At 43.5% G+C, this 27,583-nt stretch overlaps 1 protein-coding gene across 1 annotated transcript in view; it reads right to left on the bottom strand.

Moving 5' to 3' along the window:
• The window catches only part of RYR3 (ryanodine receptor 3), a 607,531-nt gene that overhangs the window by 130,954 nt on the left and 448,994 nt on the right, over positions 1 to 27,583 (bottom strand). The window contains 3 exon segments of the mRNA XM_030559417.1: positions 19,154 to 19,394; positions 20,426 to 20,746; positions 22,573 to 22,703. Of these exon segments, the coding sequence (XP_030415277.1) occupies positions 19,154 to 19,394; positions 20,426 to 20,746; positions 22,573 to 22,703 (693 nt within the window).

The raw sequence follows: 27,583 nt of genomic DNA, 5'->3' as shown, positions 1-27,583 counted from the left end.
TAGATTTATTCAGGGTTTAGGCTCCCAGAAAGACTGAATACTGGGTGCTGGGAAATTCCTGGTTAACTGAGGAATTGGGTATTCACCCAATGCATCTGAGGAAGTGGGTATTCACCCACGAAAGCTCATGCTCCAAAACGTCTGTTAGTCTATAAGGTGCCACAGGATTCTTTGCTGCTTTTACAGATCCAGACTAACACGGCTACCCCTCTGATACTGGTTAACTGAGAAGCCCCTGAGCTAAGTGAATGTTTCTGTGAACTGCAGGGGTGTGTGGCCCATCCTCTTGGTCTGTGCTGGAGTCAACTGGTGTGTCTAGCTCAGCAAGACAGGAGTGGAAGAAAGCCTTTTCTGGCAGTGGGGTTTGTTCTCAGTGGTATCCCAGCACATCTAGTGACAGTCTTGAGGGAGTTTCTGTGACCAAACCCATGTCACCCTCACCTCCCAGGAGTGTTATGAACATAAATTATTTAATGTTAGTGAAGAAATCAGACACCATAGTGACAAGACACAGAAAATGTCATGAGGATATTACTAATTCTGTCTTCAGAGCAAGGTTTGAATAGTGTGCACTAAATAAGGCCTGGGGCTACACACTGAACAATGAGGATAAAACAAAATACTGAACAGCTGGTCATTCATGGCGCACCATCCATCCTGTACAATGAGCAAGGCAGGGATTCTGTGGGAAAAACAGTAACCGACCATGTATTTAAACATGCACAAGGGTACCAAAATTAAAGTTGGACAGACAGCCTTAATTCTTGCATTCCCTGACTTTTGAGTTCTTGACTTTGCAACCTTAATAGTGCCCAACATAATTTTTTATGTAATTTGAAAAAGGGACAGGATTCTCCCAAAGGATCTCTACTTCTATTTACATCTCTTCATCACCATCTTTAAAATTCACTGTGTCTTGTGCAAGTTAAAAACTTTTCAAACTGTCCATGTGCTGGTGTTCTTAAGCATTTTGCAAGCTAAAGAAAATAGGCTACTCTCTAGTAAAAGGGGAAAGCTATATTCTGCCTTTCACTCCCAACCAAGCAAAGTACTTAAGCATGTGCTTTACTTTAAGCATATGAGAAATCTCATTGACATCAATGTTCATGTGCTTAAAGTTAAGCAAAAGCTTACGTGTTCCTCTGGATCAGAGACTTACAAGATAAAGCTTCTTAGAACAGGGGACCTATTATACTTTATAAATAAAGAACCTCTGTCTATATCTGGCCTAATGTAACCATATCCATTTCTGGGCTTCTGTGAAGAGTTTCACATTGCACTGATTATACTGTCCCTGAGATTTAATCTTTTTAGCGGAAATCCTTATCAGTCCGTTTTTATTTACAGGTCTGAGATTCTGTACCCTTGAGCTAAATTACTCTTGGCTGTGTCTCTGCTCTGCCCTTATTTATCCTTAGATTCTGAATTCTTCAGTTATATTAACCTCTGAATTTAAACTTCTGTTAAATCTACTACACACTTTTCCTGACCTAACTAAATTTAGTAGGACTTGAGGTCAGTAATGTTCGTTTGTTCTATTTCTTATTGATTTTTCAGGAGGGATCTCCGTTCTTTGTGTCAGGTGTCAGAGCTATCAGAATTACTATTTGTACACTTTTCAGAACATTAATTAAAACAATTAACAATCCACGGAGTGCCCTTGACATGACTGGGCTGGAAGGTTCCTATTTATCTTACCTTTGGTCTAGAAACAATTTGCTTCTCTTAACCTGAATGACTACTTGTTGGAAGAATTAAAAATCTACTTTTAACACACTTTCTATACCTTCACTTTTAGAACTCCATTATGGTAAACCTCATTTGTTTGTACTGTGAAGTCTGTGTATTAAGGAAATGGAAAATTTCTTACCAATAATTTCCTTTCTGCTAGCAGCATCTCCACAATTCTACACATCCTGGATGGCTCATGAGTTAAGGATCAAATATCAAGTGGAATCATTACCATATCACCATCTTTCTTGGTCTAATGTAGTTATTTTGTTATTTCAGGAATAACTGTTTATAATGTTACGCAAGATTTACAGCTTTGGAACACTCATCTGGTAGCAGGCAGGAGTGGCAGGACTGTGCCAAAACACTGATCTGCCTCTGTAAAGTGCAAAGAGAGAATATCTGCTGAGATGTCCCGTATTGTGGGAGATGCTGCTAACAAAAAGGAAATTATTGGTAAGAACTTTTCTAATTTCCATTCTCCCACAATTCTGGACATCTGGGAAATAGTGAGCAGTTAAAAAGACATAGGAAGAGTTATGAAACAGAAGTTTAGCAGGAAAGAATTACCCCCCTTTTTGTGAGCTTGCTTTCACTTGTATTATTTCTGAACCACTGGCTGAAACGTATTCTTGCCAAAGGAGGCCACCTCTGCAGGAGATAGAAGGTCCCCCCTGTAGTGCTTAATGAAGCTGTTAGCTGTAGACCAAGAGACCATTTTGCAAATTTCCAAAGTGGACACAGGAGGTTGCTAAGAATCTCATGCAGTGCACCTTTATCTCTTCTGGGACACAAGCCTCTGATGATTTTGTAGGCTTCCACAACACATAGTCTAATCCTCCTAGTGATGGAGGACTTGGAAGCCTTTAGTCCCTGGCATTTCAGGAGGAAGGACACAGATAGGGAGCCTGATCTTTTTGTGGAATCTGTACACTTGAGATAGATTTTCAGTGCTCTTCTGACATCTAGGGTACACCACAACTTTTCAGATGGATGTTGTTTGGTATAGAAAGAAAGAAGCACAACCTCTTGGGAAGTATAGAAGGAGGAATATACCTTAGGAAAAAAAGAATTCTGGTATCCTGAACACCATTTTGTCTTTGTGGAACAAGCAGTAAGGCTCCTGTATAGATAAGACTGCCAGCTTTTGCCTGGTGGACATGACAGCTACTAAGAAACAAGTCTTAATGGATAAATAAAAGGCTGACTCTAAAGTCACAGGCTCAGTGGTCTGGCTTGTCAAGGCCCTCAAAACTAGTGGTAGGTCCCATTTTCGGAAGAGTGGCCTGAGGGTCAGTCTGGCTAATTGGAGTGGTCAAACAAATCTGGCTACCTGTGGATTGTCTTCCAGGGAACCCAAGTATCCTGCAAATAGCACACTACTAAGAGCCTGACATGCAATGGCACTGATCTGAAGGCCTCAGTCGATGCCTTCTTGGAGAAAGTCCAGAATGGCTGGAATTCCTGGATTTCTGGCATTTACACTATGCTCCTGTCACAATTTATTGAATATAGGCCAGATAGAGGAGTGTGCTTTTAGTGTTGATACACACATATAGGCAAAAAGCAATATCTTAATGACTCTGGAGGACAAACCGAAACTTTCTAGTGATTCCCTCTCAACAGCTAGGTTGTTAGCTGAAGCCATTTTGGGTCTGGATGAAGAAGAGGACCATATGAGGGGATGTCCTGTCTCCACAGAAGCTGGTATGTGGGCTCCAGTGTCAGCTCTATCTGATCTGAGAACCAAGGTCTCCTCCGCCAATGAGGAGTTATCAGTATTATAGTCACACATTTTATTTTCTGGACCACCTTCCCCTGTAGGGGAAAGAGAAAGTAGGCCCCGTGGCCTACTCTGAAATAAAGCATCTGTCTTGATGTGTTTGGGGTCTGCCTCCCTTGTGAAGTATTTTGGCCTCTTAGCATTAGTACAGTTCGTGAACAGGTTGGCTGAAGGAAGGTCAAACATCTGAACAATGAGACCAGAAATCTTGTGATTCAGACACAACTCAGAGTTGTGGACTCTATGGCTGCTGAACCTTTTGGTTCAGGTCTCCTTTGATGTGGATCGCTCTAAGGGAAAAGAGGAGCTGTCCTGCCCACCTCATTATTTCCATTGCTTACATGTGCAGTACCAGACTCTTCATTTCCCCCTTAGTTGTTTAAATATGCAAATCACAGTTGTACTGTCTGATTGAACCAGGACATTGTTCTCCCTTAGGGTGGATTAGAACCTTTTCAGAACTAGTTTAACTGCTCTGAGAGGTTTATTCCGTGAGCCTCTTCCCTCCTGGCTCCAGAGGCCCTGGGCTGTTTAGGTCTGCAAATGAATTCCCCAGCCCTCCAGGCTGGTGTTGGCTGTGAGGATTAAAGGATCTGAAAGGCAGATGGGCATGCCTTTATGTACACTGTCGTGGTCTGATGATGACTGTAGGGAGTTGAACACCTGTGCTGGAAACCATACTTGATCTTTCATGTTTTCTGGGAAGTGTCCCCAGACTTTTAGTATGAAGACTTGAAGATTTCTGATGCATGATGGTGCCAACAGAGTGATCCCTATGCACGACACCAGGAGTCCTATCAGTTGAAGGCTATGGTAGGTCTCTTGCAGCTCTGGACCAAGAAAATAAATTCCTGGATGGAACCAGAGAACTTTTCTTGGTACTGATGATGAAGATGTCCACCTGGAAGAGATTCAACGTCTGAGAGGCGGCCCTATACTTGACTGCAATAGAGCTCTGATCATGATGTCATCTAGGAAAAGGGACAGGTGAGTTTCCTGCAACCTGAGTCTGGCTATTATCACCAGTAACCTATTTGTAAGAACCCTAGCCAAATGGAAGTGTTCACTAGTGATAATGTTTCCTGCTGGAGATTAACCTCAGAAGTCTGAGGTGACATGGTCTCATGAGGATATGGAGATATGCAGCTGCTAGAACTACTTAAGTCAAGAAGTCTCCCAAGGACAGGGATGACACCATAAAGGCAAGAGTCTCCATCTGAAACTTCATTTTCTTCATCCACTTGCTGATCCTTCTGAGGTTCTGATACCACCCATACACTTCTATACAATGAAGAATCATAGAATTAAATAAAACATAGAACTGTAGGACTGGAAGGGACTTTGAGAGGTGATCTAGTGCAGTCCCCTGCAGTTAAGGCAGGACTATGTAATAACTAGACCATTCCTGACAGATGTTTGTCTAACCTGTTCTTAAAACTTCCAATAACGGAGATTCCACAGACAAATTGTTCCAGCCCTTAAGTTAGGAAGTTTTTTCCTAATGTCCAATCTAAACCACACTTGCTGCAATTTAAGTGCATTGCTTCTTGTCCTATTCTCAGAGGTTATCAAGAACAATTTTCACCCTCCTTCTGTAATAACCTGTTATGTACTTGAAAACTGTTATGTCCCTCTCAGTCTTCTCCTCTCCAGACTAAACAAACACAATGTTTTCAATCTTTCCACATAGGTCATGTTTTCTAGACATTTAATCATTTTTGTTGGTCTTCTCTGGATGTTCTCCAATTTGTCCACATCTTTCCTGAGATGTGGTACCCAGAACTGGATTCAATACTCCAGCTGATTCCTTACCAACACGGAGTAGAGCAGAAGAATTACTTCTCGTGTCTTGCTTACAACATTCCTGCTAATACATCTCAGAAGGATGTTCACTTCTTTTGCAACAGTTTTACACTGTTGACTCATACTTAGCTTGTGATCCACTAAAACCTCCAGATCCCTTTCCGCATTACTCCTTCCTAGGCAGTCATTTCCTATTTTGTATGTGTGCAATTGACTGTTCCTTCCTAAATGGAGTACTTTGCACTTGTCCTTCTTGAATATCATCCTATTTACTTCAGACCATTTTTCCAGTTTGTCCAGATCATTTTGAATTTTAACCCGATCCTCCAAAGCACTTCCTACTCCTCCCAGCTTTATATCATTCACAAACTTTATAAGTTTACTCTCTCTGCCATTATCTAAATAATTTATGAAGATTTAAGAAGATGGAGCAGAAGTGGAACCAAGAAAACCGTTTTTCTGTTGAAACACTCTCTGTGACTCCCATAACCAGAAGATGACATATTTCATTCTGGATCAGATTGTGTTTTATGGAGTTGTTGGAGATGGTAACTGGATGAAGAATGGATGGGGTGCAGCCTGCAGCTTGATGGAGTATCCCTGGCTCACAATTTCCCCAACCCACTTGTCTGTTGTCATTGAAAACCAGTCCTCTAGAAAATGGGAAACCCTGCTATTTCAGCTCTAGAGGGAAGCCTATGCAATCTTTGTCAAAGTGGATTTTGCAAGGGCTGAGGTCCCTCTGGACTTTGCCCCTGGACCTTGATTCCATTGTTTTCCCTTGAGGAATCTGCCGTCCCTTTTCTGGTACCTCTGTGAGGATGAGGAGAGAAAGGAATGCCTCTCTCCTTGAAGGCTGGTCTATATTCCCTTTTGAGGGCACTTGGAGGGGAAGAAAAAGACACTTTAGATTTGCTGCACGGTCAGCCACCACCATACTTAGCGCTTTTCTCCAAAAAGGAGGGAGCCTGTAAACTTGGCCAAGCATAGCACTTGATTAGAGTTAACATCTCACCTTCCAGGGCTGGAGCCATAAGTGGCACCTGGCTACTGAGATGGAGGCCCTGGCATAGGCTGAGATCTTCATTGCATCCTCTGAAGTATCGGCGACAAACACTGTTGCTAGGGAGACTGTCTTTAAAGTGGAGCCAAAATCAGCATGATCTCTGTCTTTAAGGGATTTGAGCTCTTCCAGCCAGGAAAGATGTTCCTGCAAAGCATGTGGCTGGGAGAGATGCAGGGAGGGTGGCAGAGGAGGCTTCAAAGCCCTTTCTGAGAGCAGTCTCCATCTTTCTATCTCTGGGGTCATTAATGAAGAACTCCCTTTCTGAGAGAATAACCATATCCTTGGTGAGGGACATTACAGCTAGATCTTGAGGTCACTGTTGTTAATGTGCTTGCCCTTATCACGCTTGTTCCATTCAATACTAATCACCTCCTCGAAGAAGGACTGAAGAGATATTTCAGCCTCAGGGAAAGATGTTGAGGGGAGAAATTTACTCTGAAACTTACTTGCAGGAGCCTGTCCAGAGCAATTTCAGAGTGAGACAGCTCACCTTCCTCAGTGGAGAAGGAGGTCAGAGGATTCTCATCTCCTAGATTTTTATTTTGCCTCCCCTCCTTCCCTTTTTAGGATTTTGAACCTTTTCTGTGAACTTTGGGAGTGTGGAATCTCTGCTTCAGCTTTGGTGAGGCCTTTTTGTGGCTTGCTCTCCTTACGGCCTGGCGAGGTCTGTCTTGGAATCCCCCCATTGGGTCCCATTCCACTGGGAGGCACTCACTGTCAGAGCCCTTCTGGTCAGCTTGGGAGGGAAGGGAGCTGATTAGAAACCCTGATTCTTTCCCCAGAACACTAAGAACCCACTTTAGGGAGAGGGACTTGTGGCCTCACAAGTGTCCCCTATTTCTGCTCTGGATTTAGTCTCTCAGTTGAATGGTCAGAGTTCTCCTCACTTTTGGAGCCTCTTCTTGCTCTTCACTGGGGTTCCTGGTCCATTGTTCCCTCATTGGTGTGTCAGCAGGTAGGGCATCCCCCTTGCCCATCTGATTCATAATTAGAGCTAGGGACAGAAGGTTGGGCATACACTGGGAACAACTTGTCATTGCCACGCCTGGGAAGGCTGCCTCACACATAGAATACTACTTAGATTTTACCTGGTGCTTGCTTGGCTGCTCTGCCAAGCCTGCAAGAGGCAGAGTAGCCATCAGGGAGATCCTGCAGTGGAATCTCAGGGAGGGTTAAACCACCAAAGGGTTAACTGACTCAAGGAGGAGGAGGGATGCTGAGGAAGGAAAACACTGCTTCCCACTGCCCCCAAAAATGGGGCAGAAACGTTAATACAGAAAGAGTAAGGAAGAGAACAAAAGAAACTGCCACTGTCTGCTGTTGCAGAGGCAGAGTCTGGGAGCAAGCAGGAGCAGTGGGGCCATAGCCAGACTGTGCGGCGCCAAACGCTGATCAGCCTCCAGGAGGTGCAGAGAGAGGAGAGCAGCGTGGACATCCAGAACTGTGGAGATGCTGGGCTGCAGAAAAGAATGGCTACTTATCTCGGTAACTTACCTTACAGTACTGCAGTTCTCTGAGATATGTTGCACAAATAAGATTCCACTCTTGGTACGCCTTCACCCCATTTGTGTGAGACCAGATTCTTTTGGCCAACAGTGTTCATTGGGGCCACACCTGCCTTCTAGATGTTCCCATGCCCCTCCACCCAAAAGCATAAAGGGCAGAATGGGCCTAAGCATCCCTCAGTGCCCTCACCCACACACAACCCCAGAGGGGCAGGATTCCATAGTAGCAGGAAAGAAGGGCAGTTTGTGGAATCCATCTGGAAAACATATCTCACAGTACCACTTACTGTACAGTAAGTAAGTGACTGTTCTTTCTTCAAGTGATTGTCCACAGGAATTCTATGCTTGGTGATTGACAAGTGGTTGTCTGTCTGTTTGAAGGTGGGGAGTAGGAATCCTGCTTAAGCACTGATTCCAGAACAGCCATAGCAAAGTGAGCTTCTGATCTGGAAGTCTCTAACAATATGTCTTGTAAAGGTGTGGACTGAGATCTATGTAGCCCCTCCTACAGATTTTACTCCTTGGGGAATTCTGTGCCAAGAACTACAAATTCTGTGCACATATTAAAATTCTGCATATTTTATTTGTCAAAATAAAATAATCATACCAGTTTCAATTATTTTTGGTAATTTATTTCAAAATACCTGTCAGCAAGTATGTCTGTAACAAAAAAGATTCAGGAAATGTTTGGTTTTTTATGACAAATGCCTTCCTTAATAGGTATATTAATACAGAACTTTGAGTAATAATTCATTTAAACTACAATACAGAAACACTTTTCCTGCACCCCTCAGAAGCAGTGCAAAGGCTTGGGAAGTCAGGGGTAATGGAGGAGCTGAGGCAAAGTGAAGTAATTGCCTGGGAGAGAACCTGGAGGGTTGTTAGATGTGGGTGGGAGAAGTATGAGGGTTGGGGGGCAAAGGAGAGATTGTTAGGGAGCTGGGACACCTCCCACATGCAGACCCTGGCTGACCCCTAGTCTTTCCAATTCAGTCAGTCATATCTGCCCGTTCCCTTGTGTTCCTGCACTTCCCTTCCCCTTATCCTCAAGTGTCCCTCAACCCCCCTCAGCCACCTCCTCCCCCCCATCCCCATGTGTCCCATCACCCCCACTCCTATTCAGCTCCTGGCTCAATGCTGTCAACCCATTAGGTCCTGTGACCGCACCCCAGTCTCCCCCCCGACTAGCCATTCTTAATCACAGTTGATGTGACCCCAGCATCCCTGAGTACCCTGCTCAGTCTGTCCCCACCACGTTCCATGCTTCCTCACTTGGCCCTGCAGGCAGGATGCTGTGAGGAACACAGCCACTGCCCCCTCCCTGAGTCAGCTGCCCTCTGTTCTGGGGCCAAAGCAGCCTCTGGTGGGCGAAAGGTGTACTTGTAGCCTCTCTCTGGCTAAATCTATTTTCTGTGGGGGACATGAATTTTGTGAGTGCCCAGTGGCACAGAATTCCTCCAGGGGTAAGATTTCAGAAACAAGGAAATTCTTCAAACAGGCAGCAGCAAAGGCTGCCTGAGCTCTAGTGGAATGAACTCTAAAGTGGCTAGGTGGATATAACTTTGCTAGCACTCAACATGTTCCTATGCAGTCGTAGACCCACTTAGATAATGCCTCTGAAAGGATAATCCCTGCCCTTTAACCCTCTCTGAAAAGGCTATAAATAGTCCAGGGTGTTCCTGAATAGTTTTGTCCTGTCAATGTAAAATGACAGTGCCCTTACAATATATGAAGTTTAGGTTCCCCTGAGGAAGAGTGAGTCTTTGGGGAGAATACTGGGATATAAATTAATTTACATGGAATTCTGAAAGAACCTTGGGATAAGGCCTGAGTGTGACCAGGTCCTTATGAAACAGTATGTAAGGCAACCCGCTATGAAGGCCTGAATCTTCCCTATTCTTTGACCTGCTGTAATGGCCACTAAAAAGGCAGCCTTCACTGTCAGATGGTATAGGTTGCTAAGGGCTCTAATGGGGACACATCAATCCTGCTAGTACTATATGGAGGTGCCAAGGCAGAGAAGGGGATGGCAAACAAAAGGAGAAATACGAATGAGGCCCTTAATGGACGTTACCACTTTAGGGTGGGAAAATACAGTATGGTCTTAGATAAGAGTGTAATATGCAGATATTCCTGTTAGATAGACCCATATGGAGCTGACAGAAAGTCTAGATTGTACCATGGCTAGCAGATAGTCCAATATTGCAGAAATGGGTGTTATGAAGCAAGACAGATGGTGCTGAGATCCCCAAACAGAAGCAAACAGTCAGTCTAGTTGAGGCTTTTCTGCTTTGGAACAGAACATTCTGAACTTCAGCTGAACAGCCTTTTTTGGTGGATGTTATCCAACTAGCATCCAAGCTGTTGTATGTAAGGAGGTTGAATCTGGGTGCAGGATCTAACCATTATTCTGCGAGACTACGTCAGGAAGAGCTGGCAAGGTGTTCAGTGGCTGCACAGAAATGTTAATTAGGTCCAAATACCAGTACTACCCGGCCCTTGCTGAAGCTATCATAATCATCAGACCTGTGTGTTACCTCTGAACCATTGTATCATGGGAATCAGTAGAAAGGCATACATAAGTCCCAGTATTCAGGTATCTGATCAGGGAGCCTGGACAGAAATCCCCATTGGAAAAATGTTTGACACTTGTTGCTCTGTTGTGTAGCAAACATGTCTATTTCTTGGAATTCCCACTTAAGAAACATGTTCTGGACTTAATATTTGACAGACCATGAGTTATTGTTGAGAAGTGTGTGCTGAGTTGATCTGCCAAAGTATTCCGAAGACTGGGAAGGTATCGAGCAACTGGTGTGATATAATTTGCAATGCACCAACATTTTTATGCATAAGTTATACTTATCATAGAATCATAGAAGATTAGAATTAGAAAAGACCCCAGGAGATCATCTAGTCCAACCCCCTGCTCAAAGCAGGACCAACCTCAACTAAGTCGTCCCAGTCAGGGCTTTGTCAAGCCGAGTCTTAAACACCTCTAAGGATGGAGATTCCACCACGTCCCTAGGCAACCCATTCCAGTGCTTCACCTCCCTCCTAGTGAAATAGTTTCTCTTAATATCCAAACTAGACCTCCTCCACTGCAACTTGAGACCATTGCTCCTTGTTTTGTCATCTGCCACCACTAGCTCCATCCTCTTTGAAACCCTCCTTCAGGTAGTTGAAGGCTGCTATCAAATCCCCTCACTCTTCTCTTCTGCAGACTAAATAATTTCAGTTCCCTCAGCCTCTCCTCATACGTCATGTGCCCCAGCCCCCTAATCTCGTTGCCCTCTGTTGGACACTCTCCAATTTGTCTGCATCCTTTCTATGGTGGGCACCCAAAACTGGACGCAATACTCCAGATGTGGCCTCCCCAGTGTCAAATAGAGGGGAATAATCACTTCCTTCGATCTGCTGGCAGTGCTCCTACTAATACAACCCAATATGCCATTAGCCTTCTTGGCCACAAGGGCACACTGTTGACTCATATCCAGCTTCTTGTCCACTGTAATCTGCAGGTTCTTTTCTGCAGAACAGCTACTTATCCAGTCGGTCTCCAGCCTGTAGCAGTGTATGGGATTCTTCCATCCTAAGTGCAGGACTCTGCACTTGTCCTTGTTGACCCTCATCAGACTTCTTTTGGCCCAATCCTCCAATTTGCCTAGGTCACTCTGGACCCTATCCCTACCCTCCAGCATATCTACCTCTCCCCCCAGCTTAGTGTCATCAATAAACTTGCTGAGGGTGCAATCCATCCGATCATTCAGATCATTAATGAAAATATTGAACAAACCCGGCCCCAGGACCGATCTTTTGCTCGATACTGGCCGCCAATTAGACATCGAGCCATTGATCACTGCCCGTTGAGTCCATATCGATCAGCCTCCAAATAACGTGGCTTATTATCAGGTCCTCCTTTCTAAGTATGACTACTTAAAATGAGAAGGTGTTTCAATTTGTGCACAAGCTTCAAAAATAACATCAAGAGGAGATGATGGTCTCATTTCTTCAGGTCCTTCTCTCTGGGTGTAGATTTGGGAGATCCCTGCTCTTCTGTTTTCTGGACAGCAGTCACATTGCAAGTAAACCCACTACTGGGTGGGAATAAAAGTATTCAAATCTCATGGAAGGGATCAGACACCTCTTGTCAGCTCACTTTGATGTGGCAAGGATGGGCATTTGCATGTGGCATGGATCTTTTGAGGCTCCCACTGTCCTTCATTTATGGCCATCATGAGCCTGCTGGGCATGGAAAAGTGTAAGATGTCCAGGAGTTTGTGGTTTTGTCTTTATCATTTCCATTGGTATATCCAGGGTCTCTGGGACAGCTTGAAGTCCTCCTCTGAGGCAGACATAGAAAGGTTCACTGCCTCATCCAGGTGAGATCACATTGGGGACCAGTAGTTCTTCCCCTTGCACTTGATGCTCTTCTTCGCTTCCATCCTCCTGCCCTTCCAGGACTGCAGGCTGTACTATCTGGCCTGGCTAGGATGACCTATTCTGCTTCTTTGAGGAGGGGGATCTAGCTCTTGAAACAGCAGATGATGCAACCATTGTAGAATTTGACTGCACACCCTAGGTCGGGGTTCCCAAACATGGTCCACGGCTTGTTCAGGGTAAGCCCCTGGCAGGCCGCGAGACTCTTTGTTTACCTGAGCGTCCACAGGTACGGCCACTTGCAGCTCCCAGTGGCCGCAGTTCTCTGTTCCCGGCCAATGGGAGCTGCGGGAAGTGGTGGCCCAGCCTGTGCTGCTTCCCGTAGCTCCCATTGGCCGGGAATGGTGAACCACAGACACTAGGAGCTGCAAGCAGCCATACCTGCGGACACTCAGGTAAACTGTTATATCCTTGGGGGCAGCAACTTTAGGAAGAAATCACTGGAGACACAGAGAGCTGCAAACCTTGCAGCAGCCATTTACTGCTACACACAGACCTAACCAACAGCCAGCCAAACAGGCTGGGCTATCCCCTAATAATCTGACTCAGTTGCCACAGCAACACAAGATTCTATTACCATGATAACCAAATACATAACATATTCCTCCCCCTTAATAAGAATGTCCCCAAAATAAAACAAACACTAACTAGAGAAGGAGGGTAGACTGCCTCCATTCCCAGCTAAACCCCGGGGATTATTTTTCCCCATAACCGTGGGTTCGCCCTAGTTAAAGATCCAGCTGATGAGGAGGCCTTCTGTTTCTAGGTGGATTACGGCGGACTTCTGGTGTTGTTGCACCCGAGAGTGTCTTGGGCACGAGCCTGACAACAGGCTCAGGGTTAGTAGGGTGAAGGGGTGAGGATGGGGTATCAGCTCGTGCCGGGCAGAGAGGTATCTCTGCCACTGGCAATAATGGAGGGGAAAAGTCAGGAACAGGTGACTCGCTGGAGGTGGTGAAGTCAGGCAACTCAACCGACGATGTGTCCTGAAGACTGGTATGACCTGGCAGCAGCTGATCGACATGTCGGCGCCAGGTGAGATCCTCCGCAGTCTGGACTGTGTAGGAAACAGGTCCCATTTGAGCGATGACAGTGGCAGGGACCCATTTAGCTCCAGAAGTATAATTCCGAGCCAAAATCGGCTGTCCTAGGCTAAAGGTTTGGTCTTTTGCTCTGGGTGCCCGCCTGATGACTTGATCTTTCTGCTGATGTTGCACAGTTTGTTGGAGTTCAGAAGGTTTCAGCAGATCAAAGCAAGTGTGCAGCTGTCGTCCCATCATTAGAAAGGCTGGGAATGCCTTGATCGTAGCATGAGGTGTGTTTCTGTAGGATAGTAAGAAGGTGTCCAGACGCTTTTGAATGAATAATTGTCCCCTTGCCGATTTCAAAGCTTGTTTCATTGTCCACACAAATCTTTCAGCTAATCCATTAGTGGATGAATGATATGGTGCTGAAGTGATGTGCTGTATCCCATTTGCCTTCAGAAACTTTTGAAACTCCTGAGAGATGAACTGCAGTCCGTTGTCACTCACAAGTTGTTCTGACAGACCGAAATGACTAAAGAGTCCTCATAGTTTTTGGATAGTACTCTCTGCAGTAGTGGACTGCATTATAGATACTTCTGGCCATTTAGAATGGGCATCTACCACCACCAAGAACATGCTTTCTTCAAGGGGGCCAGCGAAGTCAACGTGAATACATTGCCATGGCTTTTCAGGCCAGTCCCATGGATGTAGGGGTGCCCACTGGGGTGCATTCCTCACACTCTGACATGACATACAAGCTCTTGCCTTCTCTTCAATAGCACTGTCCAACCCAAGCCACCAAAAATAGCTTCGTGCAATTTCCTTCATGAGCATTATTCCACAGTGACCGGAATGGAGCTGTTCTAACATCTGTGATCCCAGTAGTTGTGGGATAATGACATGTCTCCCCCACAACAAACAACCAGATTGGATTGATAACTCCGTCCTCCTGGACATGTAGGTAACAAGGTCAGGGGAGACCAGAGAGGTTCGCCAAGATGTTCCATGCATCACCAGGTCCATAACTTGGGACAATATTGGGTCAACTCGAGTTGCGTTCTTTACCTGAATAGCGATGATAGGTGTATTCTCTACTTGTTCAAAGTAAAAGATTTCCTTCTGGGCAATATCTTGACGGTTGATGGGCAACGGCAGTCCTGAGAGACCATCTGCATTGCCATGCAGAGTGGATTTCCTATATTTGATTTCATGTGTGTGCGCGGAAAGCACCAATGCCCACCATTGCATATGACTAGCGGCTAATGGAGGAATGCCTGTGTGGGGTCCAAAAATTGAAGTCAAGGGTCGATGGTCAGTGAGAAGAGTAAACTTCTGTCCGAACAGGTACTGATGAAACTTTTGAATTCCAAAAACAATTCCCAATGCCTCACATTCAATTTGGGCATAGTTAGTTTCCGTCTTGCTTAGAGTGCGTGAAGCAAAAGGTCTCTCTTCTCCCGAAGGCATAATGTGTGACACGACTGCTCCCACTCCATAAGGGGATGCATCGTAGGGGTAAAGATGGATCAAAGTGAGTCAGAACTTCAGAATTTAGCAATGCATCCTTAGCTTTGTTAAATGCATCATCACAGGCTTCCATCCACTTCCAGGCTTTGTTCTGCCCAAGGAGTTCATGAAGTGGTTTTAGCAGTATAGCTAACTGTGAGATAAACTTTCCATAATAGTTCAACAGTCCTAGAAACAAGAGAAGCTGGTTAACATTTTGAGGAGGGGGGGCCTCCACAATAGCCTTAACCTTGGCAGGGGTCTTACGAAGACCTGTAGCATCAATGATGTGTGCCAAATAGTCAACAGAGGGCTGGAAGAATTCACACTTGTCTTTGCGGACTCGCAGTCCATACTCTTCCAGTCTTTGTAGGGTAGCCTCTACATTCCTTAGGTGATCTTCCTCATTCCTTCCAGTGACCAGGATATCATCCAGATAGCACTGGACTCCTGGCAAGCCACACAAGATCCGGTCCATAGCCCTCTGGAACAGGGCGGGAGCAGACGTTATTCCGAAGGGTAGGTGACAGTATCGATAAAGCCCCTTATGCATCACAATAGTCAACAGCTCTTGGGACTTTTCATCAACGTGCATCTGTAAATATGCCTGACTCACATCAATCTTACTGAACTTTTGTCCCCCAGCCAGGTCTGCGAAGAGGTCATCGATGCGGGGAAGCGGGTATTGCTCTGCACATAACACTGGGTTGACAGTGACTTTAATATCACCACAGATCCGGAGGGAGCCATCTTTCTTCACTATTGGAACAATAGGAGTTGCCCAGGGGCTATGGGTAACTGGTATTAGGACTCCATTTGTGACCAGGCGCTCCAGGTCCGCTTCGGCTTTCGGTCTGATGGCATATGGCACAGTTCTGGCTTTCAGATATTTTGGTCAGGTTTAATGTTCAATGTCACAGTGATTCCCTTCATAGTTCCGAGATCCTCTCCAAAAACAGCAGCATGTTTCCTTAGTATAGTGGTCAGGCCAGTTTCTTCTTTAGTCACTCGGTGCACTTCTGCCCAATTCAGCTGAATCTTCCTAAGCCAAGACCTACCCATTAAGTAATTATCTCTCGCCACAAACAGTGGCAATTTAGCAGCCTGTCCATTGCTCCACCTTAACATCAGTAGTGCCCAACATGGGCACAGCTTCTCCCGTATATGTCTTCAGCACTGTTTTTGTTGCTTTAAGTGGAAGATGCTGTAGCTTTTCTCTATACACAGTCTCTGAGACCAGTGAGACGGCTGCACCAATATCCAGTTCCATGCACATAGATTTGCCGTCCAATGAGGTTACCCAGTATTCATGTGAGCCCACTGCCAAAGACAAAACGTGGAATGGCTCTTCTTCTTGTGAGGAGGTATCTCCCTGGTCATCCTGGGTTTGCTCTGGGGTATGCAGATTTCCCTTTTGGGTCAGCCAGACCACAGGCCTTTTTTTCTTTTGTTTACAGGCACACTCAATGTGTCCCTTATTGCCACAGTATCAACACACTAGGTCCTTACACCAGCATTCTGATGCACGATGACCCGGCTTACCACAGCGGTAACATTCCTGACTCCCCACAGTTTTGTGGGTAGGTTCTTGTGACACCTTATGCACACTAGGGGATGCATTGGTGGATTGTGCCTCCTTTGTAGCCAGTTCCATGGAGACAGCAATATCAATGGCCTTCTGTAAGTAAGCTGAGCCTCTGTCAATAGGTGCTTCCGTATAGCTTCACTGTGCAGGCCACACACTAACCTGTCATGTAGGGCCTCATTTAATATCTCCTTAAATTCACACAGTGTTCTGCCAGCTTTCTCAAAGTTGCTACAAATTGTACAACTGTTTCATCTCCTTTCTGGTCTTTTTTGTGGAACCTGTATCTTTCAGCAATTACCAGTAGTTTGGTATTAAAATGGGACCCCAGGATTTCCACAATGTCACCGTAAGATTTGGTCTCTGGCTTAAAAGGGTGTAGTAAGCTGCATAGCAGGGAGTAGGTCTTAGCCCCTACAACACTTAAGAATATCGGCACCTTCTTTGCTTCTGTAACGTCATTTGCAACAACAAAAAGCTCAAAACGCTGGGTATGTACATGCCATTGCACTACAGTCTCCTCAAAAGGTTCCAGTGGCCCTGTAAGTGTAGCCATGGTTTTAGTTTCAGTTTCACAGTCAGTGCAAACAAGCCAGTTCTCACCCCCTTCCAACAGCAAACAAGGTTTGTTTGTTTGTTTTTGTATCTTAACTTCTACTTCCTTCTGTTGCTGAGGCAGCACAGAGATCCCACGCTCGTCGCCATGTTGTTATATCCTTGGGGGTAGCAACTTTAGGAAGAAATCACTGGAGACACAGAGAGCTGTAAACCTTGGAGCGGCCATTTATTGCTACACACAGACCTAACCAACAGCCAGCCAAACAGGCTGGGCTATCCCCTAATAATCCGACTCAGTTGCCACAGCAACACAAGATTCTATTACCATGACAACCAAATACACAACATAAACAAAGCATCTTGTGGCCCATCAGGGGTTTACCTTGAACAAGCCATGAACCAAGTTTGGGAACTCCTGCCGTAGGTCATCCTACAGGGCCATGGTTAGTAGGGTTATTAACACTGAGTTGGTATCAGGAGGGATGCTCCCTATGAGTTCCAGGTCTCTTTCTGCCACCTCTCAGAATCCTCTCAAGAATTCCTTCCTGACTTTCTTTGGGCTACCCAAGGGGGGAAATATGGATGGGTGGGAGACGACTCTCTCCTGTGACTAAATGAAGATGAGGAGATGGGTTTCCTTCAAGGGAGGAGCATTCTGTTGGAAGTGCCTAGTCTCTGACTGGGAGATATCAGTACTGGGCAGACTTCTGATAACTCAGAAGCAGGGTGTCTTGGATATCACTATCTTCACTCTCTCAAGAAGAGATGAGTCTGGTACCATGCTCACAGATGAGTGAATTGATACCGAATATAGATTGGATACCGAAATAGCTGGTACTAAGGTACTGGGTACAGAAGAACGTGGTTCCAAGGTGCTCAGAATAGAGGTGCTTCTGATACCAAGACACTTGATGCCAGAGCTCTGGGCACTGACACATCTGGTGTCAAGGTTGGTGCCAAAGGGTCAGTACTGAGAGATATGAGATCCATAGACTGAGAGGTGTTCTTTCATTCAAACATACAAACAAAAAAATCACTCTAACATGCAACCTTAAAACAGGCATATCAAAACGTCTGAGTGCTTGACTTTGTAATTACAATAATCTTCTTTTAAACACAGTTTTTGCAATATATAAGAACATAAGAACAGCCATACTGGGTCAGACCAAAGGTCCATCTAGTCCAGTATCCTGTCTTTTGACAGCAGCCAATGTCAGGTGCCTGAGAGGGAATGAACAGAACAGGTAATCAAGTGATCCATTCCCTGTCGCTCATTCCCAGCTTCTGGCAAAGCAGCTGCCATCTTGCCCATCCTGGTTAATAGCCATTTATGGACTTATCCTCCATGAATCTGTCTAGTTCTTTTTTGAACCCTGTTATAATCTTGGCCTTCACAAAATCCTCTGGCAAAGAGTTCCACAGGTTGACTTTGTGTTGTGTGAAGATCTGCTGCCTATTAATTTCATTTGGTGACCCCATACACGTGTGTGTGTGTGTATGTGTGTGTAAGTACAGCCATATTTATATTTGTTCCTGAAAAATAGACTGATTATATACTAATAATGTACAATAATGCAGTGTTCAGACTTTGTAATTTGAAATGGAGAAAGGGGTTAAAGTATTTGGTGGAATGCTTGAAAAGTACCATCCCCAGTAAATTATTTACAACACTTAATACTTGTTGAAATCATGGCCATTCCAAAAATTTAAAAAAATGTTTTCCAGAAGATTTCAGAGTCTCAGGTATAATTATCTCTGGTGAAGATGATATGGCACTATCCATAGAGGGTGTCTCCATCAGAGATATAATAAAATTATCTAAATGCTCCCTTTGATTTTAGAGTGGCATATCACTGTCTTTAGCTACTGTGGGATGCTGTATTCCATCTGACATGAACAGTCTGGAAATGCCACTCCCATTGGCTATTATTACTGTTACGGACCTAGAAAACATTTTAAAATGCAAAGAAAAAATAAAGCGTATAGATTTTTACATGGGTGAAATTTTAAAATATGTCATTCTAACAATTAAAGACCTATATGATATTCAGAGCTTCAAATCAGCATTCTATTAAGTTCATAGCACTCTGTCTTTTTTAACTCCAGATTCAAAATAAATTGATCTGTTGAATTATTAATACTATATTTTCTCACCTGTTGTTGTCTACATAACGTATCAGCATTGGATAGAAGGCATAGAGGTCTCGGCAAAGAACTGCAAACTCATCTAGAATGAGTAGCTCTGCTTCTTGGGTATCACTTTTACTATCTGCTCTTAGCTGTTCCTCCTCCATTACTATCTTTATGGCTTTCTTCTTTAGTTTCTCCAGGGTTGGAATAAAGTGGGTTTTCAACAGATCAGGCCTGGCTTTACTGATGATAGGCTGGGCATAAACTGCACAGTTAAAAAAAAAAAGAAATTCCCAATTGTTTTAATCTTGTTAATGCTAACGCTTTTTATTTCTATAGCACTTTTTCATCCAATGATCTTGGAGCATCTAATACCCAATAATAAAGCATCACAGCAACGTTGTGAGGTAGTTGTTATATAGAGAGGTACAACCTAGTGATGATAGCATGTAACTGGGAATCTGGAATGCATCAATTATAAACCTAGATTTGTTACCTAATCCAATTATGGCCTTGGGTAAATCACACCTCTCTGAATCAGTCAAAATATCACTCCAATTTTACAGAAATTGATAATACAAATATTTTCCTGTCAGAAATATTGTGAAGTTCAGTTTGATAGCATCTGTAAAGTAATCTGAACATGACAAAAAGCTATTGAAGTGCTAAGCGATATTGTTATTTCATCACTTTCATAGATGGAAACAAAGAGACAGAGAGAATAAACTTGCTCAAGGTCACAGAGCTAGTTCATAGAAGAATTACCAACATAACACAGGTCTCTTGAGCTCCTAAAAACCATGCTGTAAATACTACACAATACTCCCCTTAAGTTAATATAGGGCCAGATCCTGCGAGCACTGGGCTTTGTGATCAGTTGGCCAACTAGGGCACCTTGATGTGGCATAGTCATCTGGAACGTAGACTTCTAATTGGATTCTTCAGACCATATTTATTTTATGGCCTCTTTCCTCACATTTTCTGTGTTTTTGCCTTGCTAGGCTATAAGCAATTTGATTCATGTACCTTATCTTCCTATATTCGTGTGTGTGGCACTAGGCACATTATTGATGGCACCACATACATGTAAATAAAACCTTTTGAAAACCAAAACTGCTTCCTCCTATTAATATTATTTGTATTTATATAATATTCTGAATTCCTTGTTATTAGCTATTACATACCACTATATAACAGTAAAGTAAATGGTGGTAAACAAATTAAATACTACGCCTATGGTGATAGCAAATAGTTAGATGCAATTAATCTTAAAAAAATCATGTTTAGTATAGCTACCTGCAATTCTCTTCATCCAAGATGCTTCATCTATTCCCAGGTTGTTGTTGATGATTTTCAGAATGTTTCCCAGAATGATGCTCAGTTGCTCAGAGGTTACCATTGTACAGCAGGGTCCAGCACTTTTAGGCATTTTCTCAGACCCTCTTTCCCACCAGTAGGATAAATAGTTGCATAGCATGGGTAAGATAACCTCAATCACGTGGGGCATTTCAGTGTACCTGGCCCCAGACTCTGCTAAATCATTAATTTCCTTCATTAATCCATCTAGCTGAGGGATATCCGGACACATCTCTTCAACTGTATCTGGCATACCTAAAACTGCATATTAGGGTAGAAAACAATAATGTTTAATTTAAGTACGGTATTTGTTGTGTTTTTTCAAGGTCTAAATGTTTTAAAAACAAAGAATTAGGAGTTAAATAAAATAAGTAATTAGGATTGAATCCTGCCCCTTCTGCTGTGCATGGCTGTTACAGGATTTAGGGGGTGGGAATGTGATCTTCCCAAATGCCACATTTTACCAAGGTAGTACATTAGTCATTATATAGTGGCTGTGGAGCTCTCTGAAAGGTAGATGGGATGATTCCTACCCCCACAGAGCTAGCTGCTGTCCAGCCCAGCTACATGGGCTAGGTGCAGGACCGAGGATTTAGCCATACTGCTGATCTAGTATGTTATGTTTTCAAAGTGCTGGACAAATAATAATTACTCACAACTCTCCTGTGAGTTAGTACACTATTATCCCCATTTTACAGTTGGGGAAACAGGCAAAGAGAGGTTAAGTGATATACCCAGTGATTCAGTGTCCCAGCTGAGATCAGAAATAACTTGTTCCTAGCTCCCAGACTCAATCTCCTTCACTAGATCATGCTGCCACTCTCCATGAAAAGATGAGATTAGTCAGTTACATTTCAAAGACAGAAACTTGAATTAAATAATAACAGCTGAATGCAACCAGTGAAAAAAATTAGTTTGTAGCTTAGAAACATGATCTGTATGTGTTTGTCACAGTGCAGCTTACCCATCTCCTGATACTACTATCTACCCAACCCCGACATGGACTCTAAATAGAGGTTTGATGAGGGAACTTGGATTCCCTGTTCCACCCCCATAGATTAATCAGAGACCTGCCCACTTAGACAGCTAATTCCCCAACTGATCATCCAGGCTACTCCACTGCCAGGCATGTCAGAACAACTTGCCTGCACCCACTGCTACTTTTTTTTTGATATAACTCCCAGGCAGGGAAGCTACAGGCAGTTGCTTTCATGATGGGTTTGTTTTTGTTTGTTTTGGAAGGGTGGTGGTCTGAAGAGGAGGAAGAGCAATAGGGAATTGATTAGGGTGACCAAACAGCAAGTGTGAAAAATCCGAACCGGGGGGGGGGGAGTGGAGGGGGAGGGTAATAGGAGCCTATATAAGAAAAAAAGCCAAAAATTGGGACTGTCCCTATAAAATCAGGACATCTGGTCACCCTAGAATTGATGGATTTTTGTGGGAAACAGTCTGGAATTGATTTATTTTATTTTGGCAGACAGCAAATGTCATATGTATCACTGACTGAGGTGAAGAGAGTTAGAGTGTGCCATGAGAGCCAGTCATGCTGCCAGGGATAGTGGAGCCCTACAAATCATGTGGAATTGATCCTGTTCTGTCAATCTGGCTAGGGATCCACATGGTTGGGGTCAAAGTCCAACACAGGTTCCCAACTACAATGGCACAAAAATACTGATGAAGGCCACAAGATGATTCCTTAATCCTGGATATAAAAAACTTTGTTTTCTGTTTATAAAGGCAAATCTTTGCCCCCCTGCCTCCAAAACCTGTTATGCCCTGTATGCACCGAACAGTGTCAGGCATGTGTGTCTCTACTCAGATTTTGTAGTGCAGATGTGCCCTTAGACTAACCCCCAAGTATAATAGAACAAAATTTTATAAAAAGAATCCAAACACAATGTTCAGAAAAACAGGCAAGGGAAGCTGTGCCAGTCCAGCTTTAACCATTGTGTAGCAAGGGCCCAAATAGCAAGCAATGGAAGAGCAGGAGAGTTATTTACTCAACCACACTTTTATTTTTCTCATTGTTTAGATTTCTCCCCATTACCTGAAGTGCAGCACATTATATTCTGAAGTACAGTACTTACTGGCTCTCTCTCTGGCAGTTTTTGTGTTGAAGACAGAGAGTGGGTTGTAACTGTTCAGAGAAGGTTCAAGGAATGCTACTGGAATGGCTGCTGCAAGGGATGCTAAGCACTCACCAAGTGCTGGACGCTGCCTGTAAGTGACAGATAATTAATGTGATTTCAAGGGAAAAATCTTTCTTAAAGTTCAGCATGCATTATACAGAGTTACCAATTTTTATTTCTTTTGTTTACCATTTTATCAAATTATGAATTTATTTGCCACTCTTGGGAAATTGGTTGTGTTTCTCACATTCATATACCTACAGTATATGATAATGCACTATAAGAAACAGGAAAATACAGCAGTATGAAAACCTAGTATAAATGGCATTTCACATTAAAAGTGAGAATAAACTGTTCTTCAAGGGTTCATTGTCCTGAAGAAAAGAATATTTGATTATTATAATTTCCTCTCTTAATAAGTTAGACTGCAAACCAAGGATTCTGAAATCTTTCAGAATAGTATTGTGGTACATAGGGCATTTGTTGAATAGCACCCATCTCCTGATACGTTTCTATAACAATCTTGATGTACATTAATGCATAAAAGTCAGCTAAGCAGGAGTACATCCGTTTGGAAGTAAAGTCTGCAATTACACTTGAAAGCAGCACTGGAGAAAGATGTTTTGTAAAGATGATTTGTGGAGACAGCAAAATGATGCACTGTTGACAAAATGTGCAAATAATAAGTTTCCCTGTCCCTGTGGACAGGATATTTGTTTGGCTCTTGAGTAGTAAGGGCCCTTGTTATCCATCACAGACCATGAAAGGCTTGAGTTACATTACAAAATAAGGCTTATATGTTTGCAGCATAAAAATGGCAAAAAGGACCAGAGCTATAGAACATTTTAGCTGTATCTATCGATTTTTGCTGCCATTTCCTTTATTTAATTTGACTTCAACTCCCTAGTGCTCCTTCTTCAACATACAGATATGCTCACAGCAGTCTTGCAGCTGAGAAGATTAGCAGCTATGTCAGGAGTGCCATAAGATGACTCTTCTGAAAATATTTAGATACATATTTTTCTCTCGGTATATAAGAGAAAGAGACCAACTTCAAGAAACATTAAAGAATAAGCCAACATTAATGTGAATCACACTGTCAAAAGTAGTTGATACCCAGGAGTGTAACCACTCAACCTCACAGGGCCACAAAAGAGCAATCCTCAGGTTCTCCACCCACATGGTAGCACACTGGACTAGCAGCAAGGCCTTCATCAGACTGGCTAAATAAATTAATTCCACCTGGTATTAAACTAAAAGTAGGATCAACCAGTACACAGAATTCTGGGACTCTGTCACATTAAGCAAGTGATATGCTATCAACAAATACAAGTAAGCTGAAGAAACATTTTACAACAGATACTGAATTAAGAAAATTAGCCCAACATCAAACATACATTTGCTTAAATTATAGTGTTTAAGTAAAGAATTTATAAACAACATTTAACAGTGTGCTAGTGATGCAAGGATGAGATTAATTAAAAGTAGCATGGCAGTTTGTTGAAATGACCAGGCATATGGCCCTTCTTGTATTGAGGCCAAGAAACTGGTTTCCAAGACAGACATGTGAAATCAAGCTTAAAGGTTGAAAAATTATCTTTTCTGGAAGCCATCCATAGTCAAAATGAAGCTGTAATAGGTCTGATTACAAAGCATGAAAAATCTCTTTCAAATATACCTACAGTATGCATTAGTGATTAGTGTTCTCTTGTGTTCTCATGCTGGCTTTGCTCTTCTGATGCATGGAGAAAATGCCCACAAAGCATCAGAAGTCCATGTAGTTAGTTATCACATTTTAAAGATTCAGTCTCCAGCTACAGATGGACCATGAACTGTGCACACAAATGGCAGCACTTACATATGCAATGGAAACCACCTTTGTGTGCACAAATACAAGTGAGGTTGAGGCTCCTTTGTAAATCTGATCCCTAATGTTCAACTATCATCAGCAAATTCAGATAAAAATATGATTATCTAACATGGGCAAGTACTTACTCCATGTATAAAATCCATATTTCTGTACACAAGTAGGGATTTCTGTGCACAAATCTGGTAATCACATGTGCAAATATTCCTTTGTACAGATTTTGTGATTGCAATTTAGGTACCCAGAGCTAAGTTCACTTCAGGGTTTGTGACAACTTCTGCTGGAGGGTCCTTAGGCAAAGAAGGGAGCAGAAGTGGCACAATGCATCTGGCCCCCTCTTGTACACCAATGACACCATAGGAAACCAAGGTGCCGTTGTCATCATGAACAGGTCTGACTACCAAAAGGAGGCCGCCAGACAACTCTCCAATATCAAATTCTACATGCCACTTCCCTCAGATCCCACTGAGGAATACACTAAGAAACTACAGCATCTACTCAGGACACTTCCTACACTAACACCAGAAGAAATCAACATACCCATAGAGCCCCGACCACGGTTATTCTATCTACTACCCAAGATCCACAAACCCAGAAATCCTGGATGCCCCATCATCTCGGACATTGGCACTCTCACTGAAGGACTGTCTGGATATATGGACTCTCTACTCAGACCCTATGCCACCAGCACTCTCAGCTATCTCCGTGACACCACTGATTTCCTGAGGAAACTACAATGCATTGGTCACCTCCCAGAAAACACCATCCTAGCCACCATGGATGTAGAGGCTCTCTACACAAACATCCCACACACAGATGGAATACAAGCTGTCAGGAACACTATCCCTGACGATGCCACAGCACAACTGGCTGCTGAGCTCTGTGCCTTTATACTTACACACAACTATTTCAAATTTGATGACAATATATATCTCCAGATCAGTGGCACTGCTATGGGCACCCGCATGGCCCCACAATATGCCAATATCTTTATGGCCGACCTGGAACAACGCTTCCTCAGCTCTCGTCCACTCACGCCCCTTCTCTACCTATGCTACATTGATGACATCTTCATCATCTGGACCATGGGAAGGAGACTCTGGAAAAATTCCACCACGATTTCAACAGCTTCCATCCCACCATCAACCTCAGCCTGGACCAATCTACACGGGAGGTCCACTTTCTTGACACCACGGTGCAAATAAGTGATGGTCACATTAATACCACCCTATATCGAAAACCTACCGACCGCTATGCCTACCTTCATGCCTCCAGCTTCCATCCCGGACACATCACACGATCCATTGTCTACAGCCAAGCACTGAGGTACAACCGCATCGGCTCTAACCCCTCAGACAGAGACCAACACCTACAAAATCTCCACCAAGCATTCTCAAAACTACAATACCCACACGAGGAAATAAGGAAACAGATCAACAGAGCCAGACGTGTACCCAGAAGCCTCCTACTGCAAGACAAACCCAAGAAAGAAACCAACAGGACTCCACTGGCCATCACATACAGCCCCCAGCTAAAACCCCTCCAACGCATCATCAAGGATCTACAACCCATCCTGGACAATGATCCCACACTTTCACAGGCCTTGGGTGGCAGGCCAGTCCTCGCCCACAGACAACCTGCCAACCTGAAACATATTCTCACCAGTAACTGCACACCGCACCATAATAACTCTAGCTCAAGAACCAATCCGTGCAACAAACCTCGATGCCAACTCTGCCCACATATCTACACCAGCGACACCATCACAGGACCTAACCAGATCAGCCACACCATCACTGGTTCATTCACCTGCACATCCACCAATGTAATATACGCCATCATATGCCAGCAATGCCCCTCTGCTATGTACATCGGCCAAACTGGACAGTCTCTACGGAAAAGGATAAATGGACACAAATCAGACATTAGGAATGGCAATATACAAAAACCTGTAGGAGAGCACTTCAACCTCCCTGGCCACACTACTGCAGACCTTAAGGTGGCCATCCTGCAGCAAAAAAACTTCAGGACCAGACTTCAAAGAGAAACTGCTGAGCTTCAGTTCATCTGCAAATTTGACACCATCAGCTCAGGATTGAACAAAGACTGTGAATGGCTTGCCAACTACAGAACCAGTTTCTCCTCTCTTGGTTTTCACACCTCAACTGCTAGAACAGGGCCTCACCCTCCCTGATTGAACTGACCTTGTTATCTCTAGCTTGTTTGCTAGCATATATATACCTGTCCCTGGAAATTTCCACCACATGCATCTGAAGAAGTGGGTATTCACCCACGAAAGCTCATGCTCCAAAACGTCTGTTAGTCTATAAGGTACCACAGGATTCTTTGCTGCTTTTACAGATCCAGACTAACACGGCTACCCCTCTGACAGGAAACCAAATCAGCCTTACAGTAAGTCTGTAAAATTCTCCATTATATATGATGTCATATGTGACTCAGACATTTCCAGTTTTCAACAGATTCTATATACTTGTTTATTTATTGCTCCTGCAGTATCTGTTTATCTTGAAGATATTTGTTCTCTGTCAGTTTTACTAGCGGTAAAGATCTGAAGATGTCTTTTATCATAATCTATGGGTGCAGAATGTTCAGATTAATGCTGAAATAAAATTTTAAAAACTTAGTGATTACACACTCTACAAATGGGAAGCACTATTTCAACACATGACATTAGGATACATTGCCTTACAAAATCCCATAGCTATAAATATTAAGAGATACTGTCTGACTGGCATTTTGTGGACTTCGTGAAATGAAGAGATTACCTTGTCCATTTACTAGCAAATGTGTGTTCATTTCACAAAGCCCATTAGTATCACTACCAGGAATGTGTAAACTGCAAGAAAGCATCTAAGAGCCTTCCCTGAACCTGTCCTCATTTTAAAGCCTAAAATGAAAGTCTTTTGAGATTCTCAAATATATGACTAATACACGTATGGCTATATATAAAATACAAATATACACAGATTTAATTTCTCATCAATCTATATTTAAGAGGCCAATGTAGGCAAGAAGCAGGGAGAAACAATGTTTTAATGCATTCTGTAAAAGCAGCAAAGAATCCTGTGGCACCTTATAGAC

Source organism: Gopherus evgoodei, chromosome 4, assembly GCF_007399415.2.
Source record: "Gopherus evgoodei ecotype Sinaloan lineage chromosome 4, rGopEvg1_v1.p, whole genome shotgun sequence".
In the NCBI taxonomy this organism is placed as follows: Eukaryota; Metazoa; Chordata; order Testudines; family Testudinidae; genus Gopherus; species Gopherus evgoodei.
This window is presented reverse-complemented; position numbering and strand designations above follow the sequence as displayed.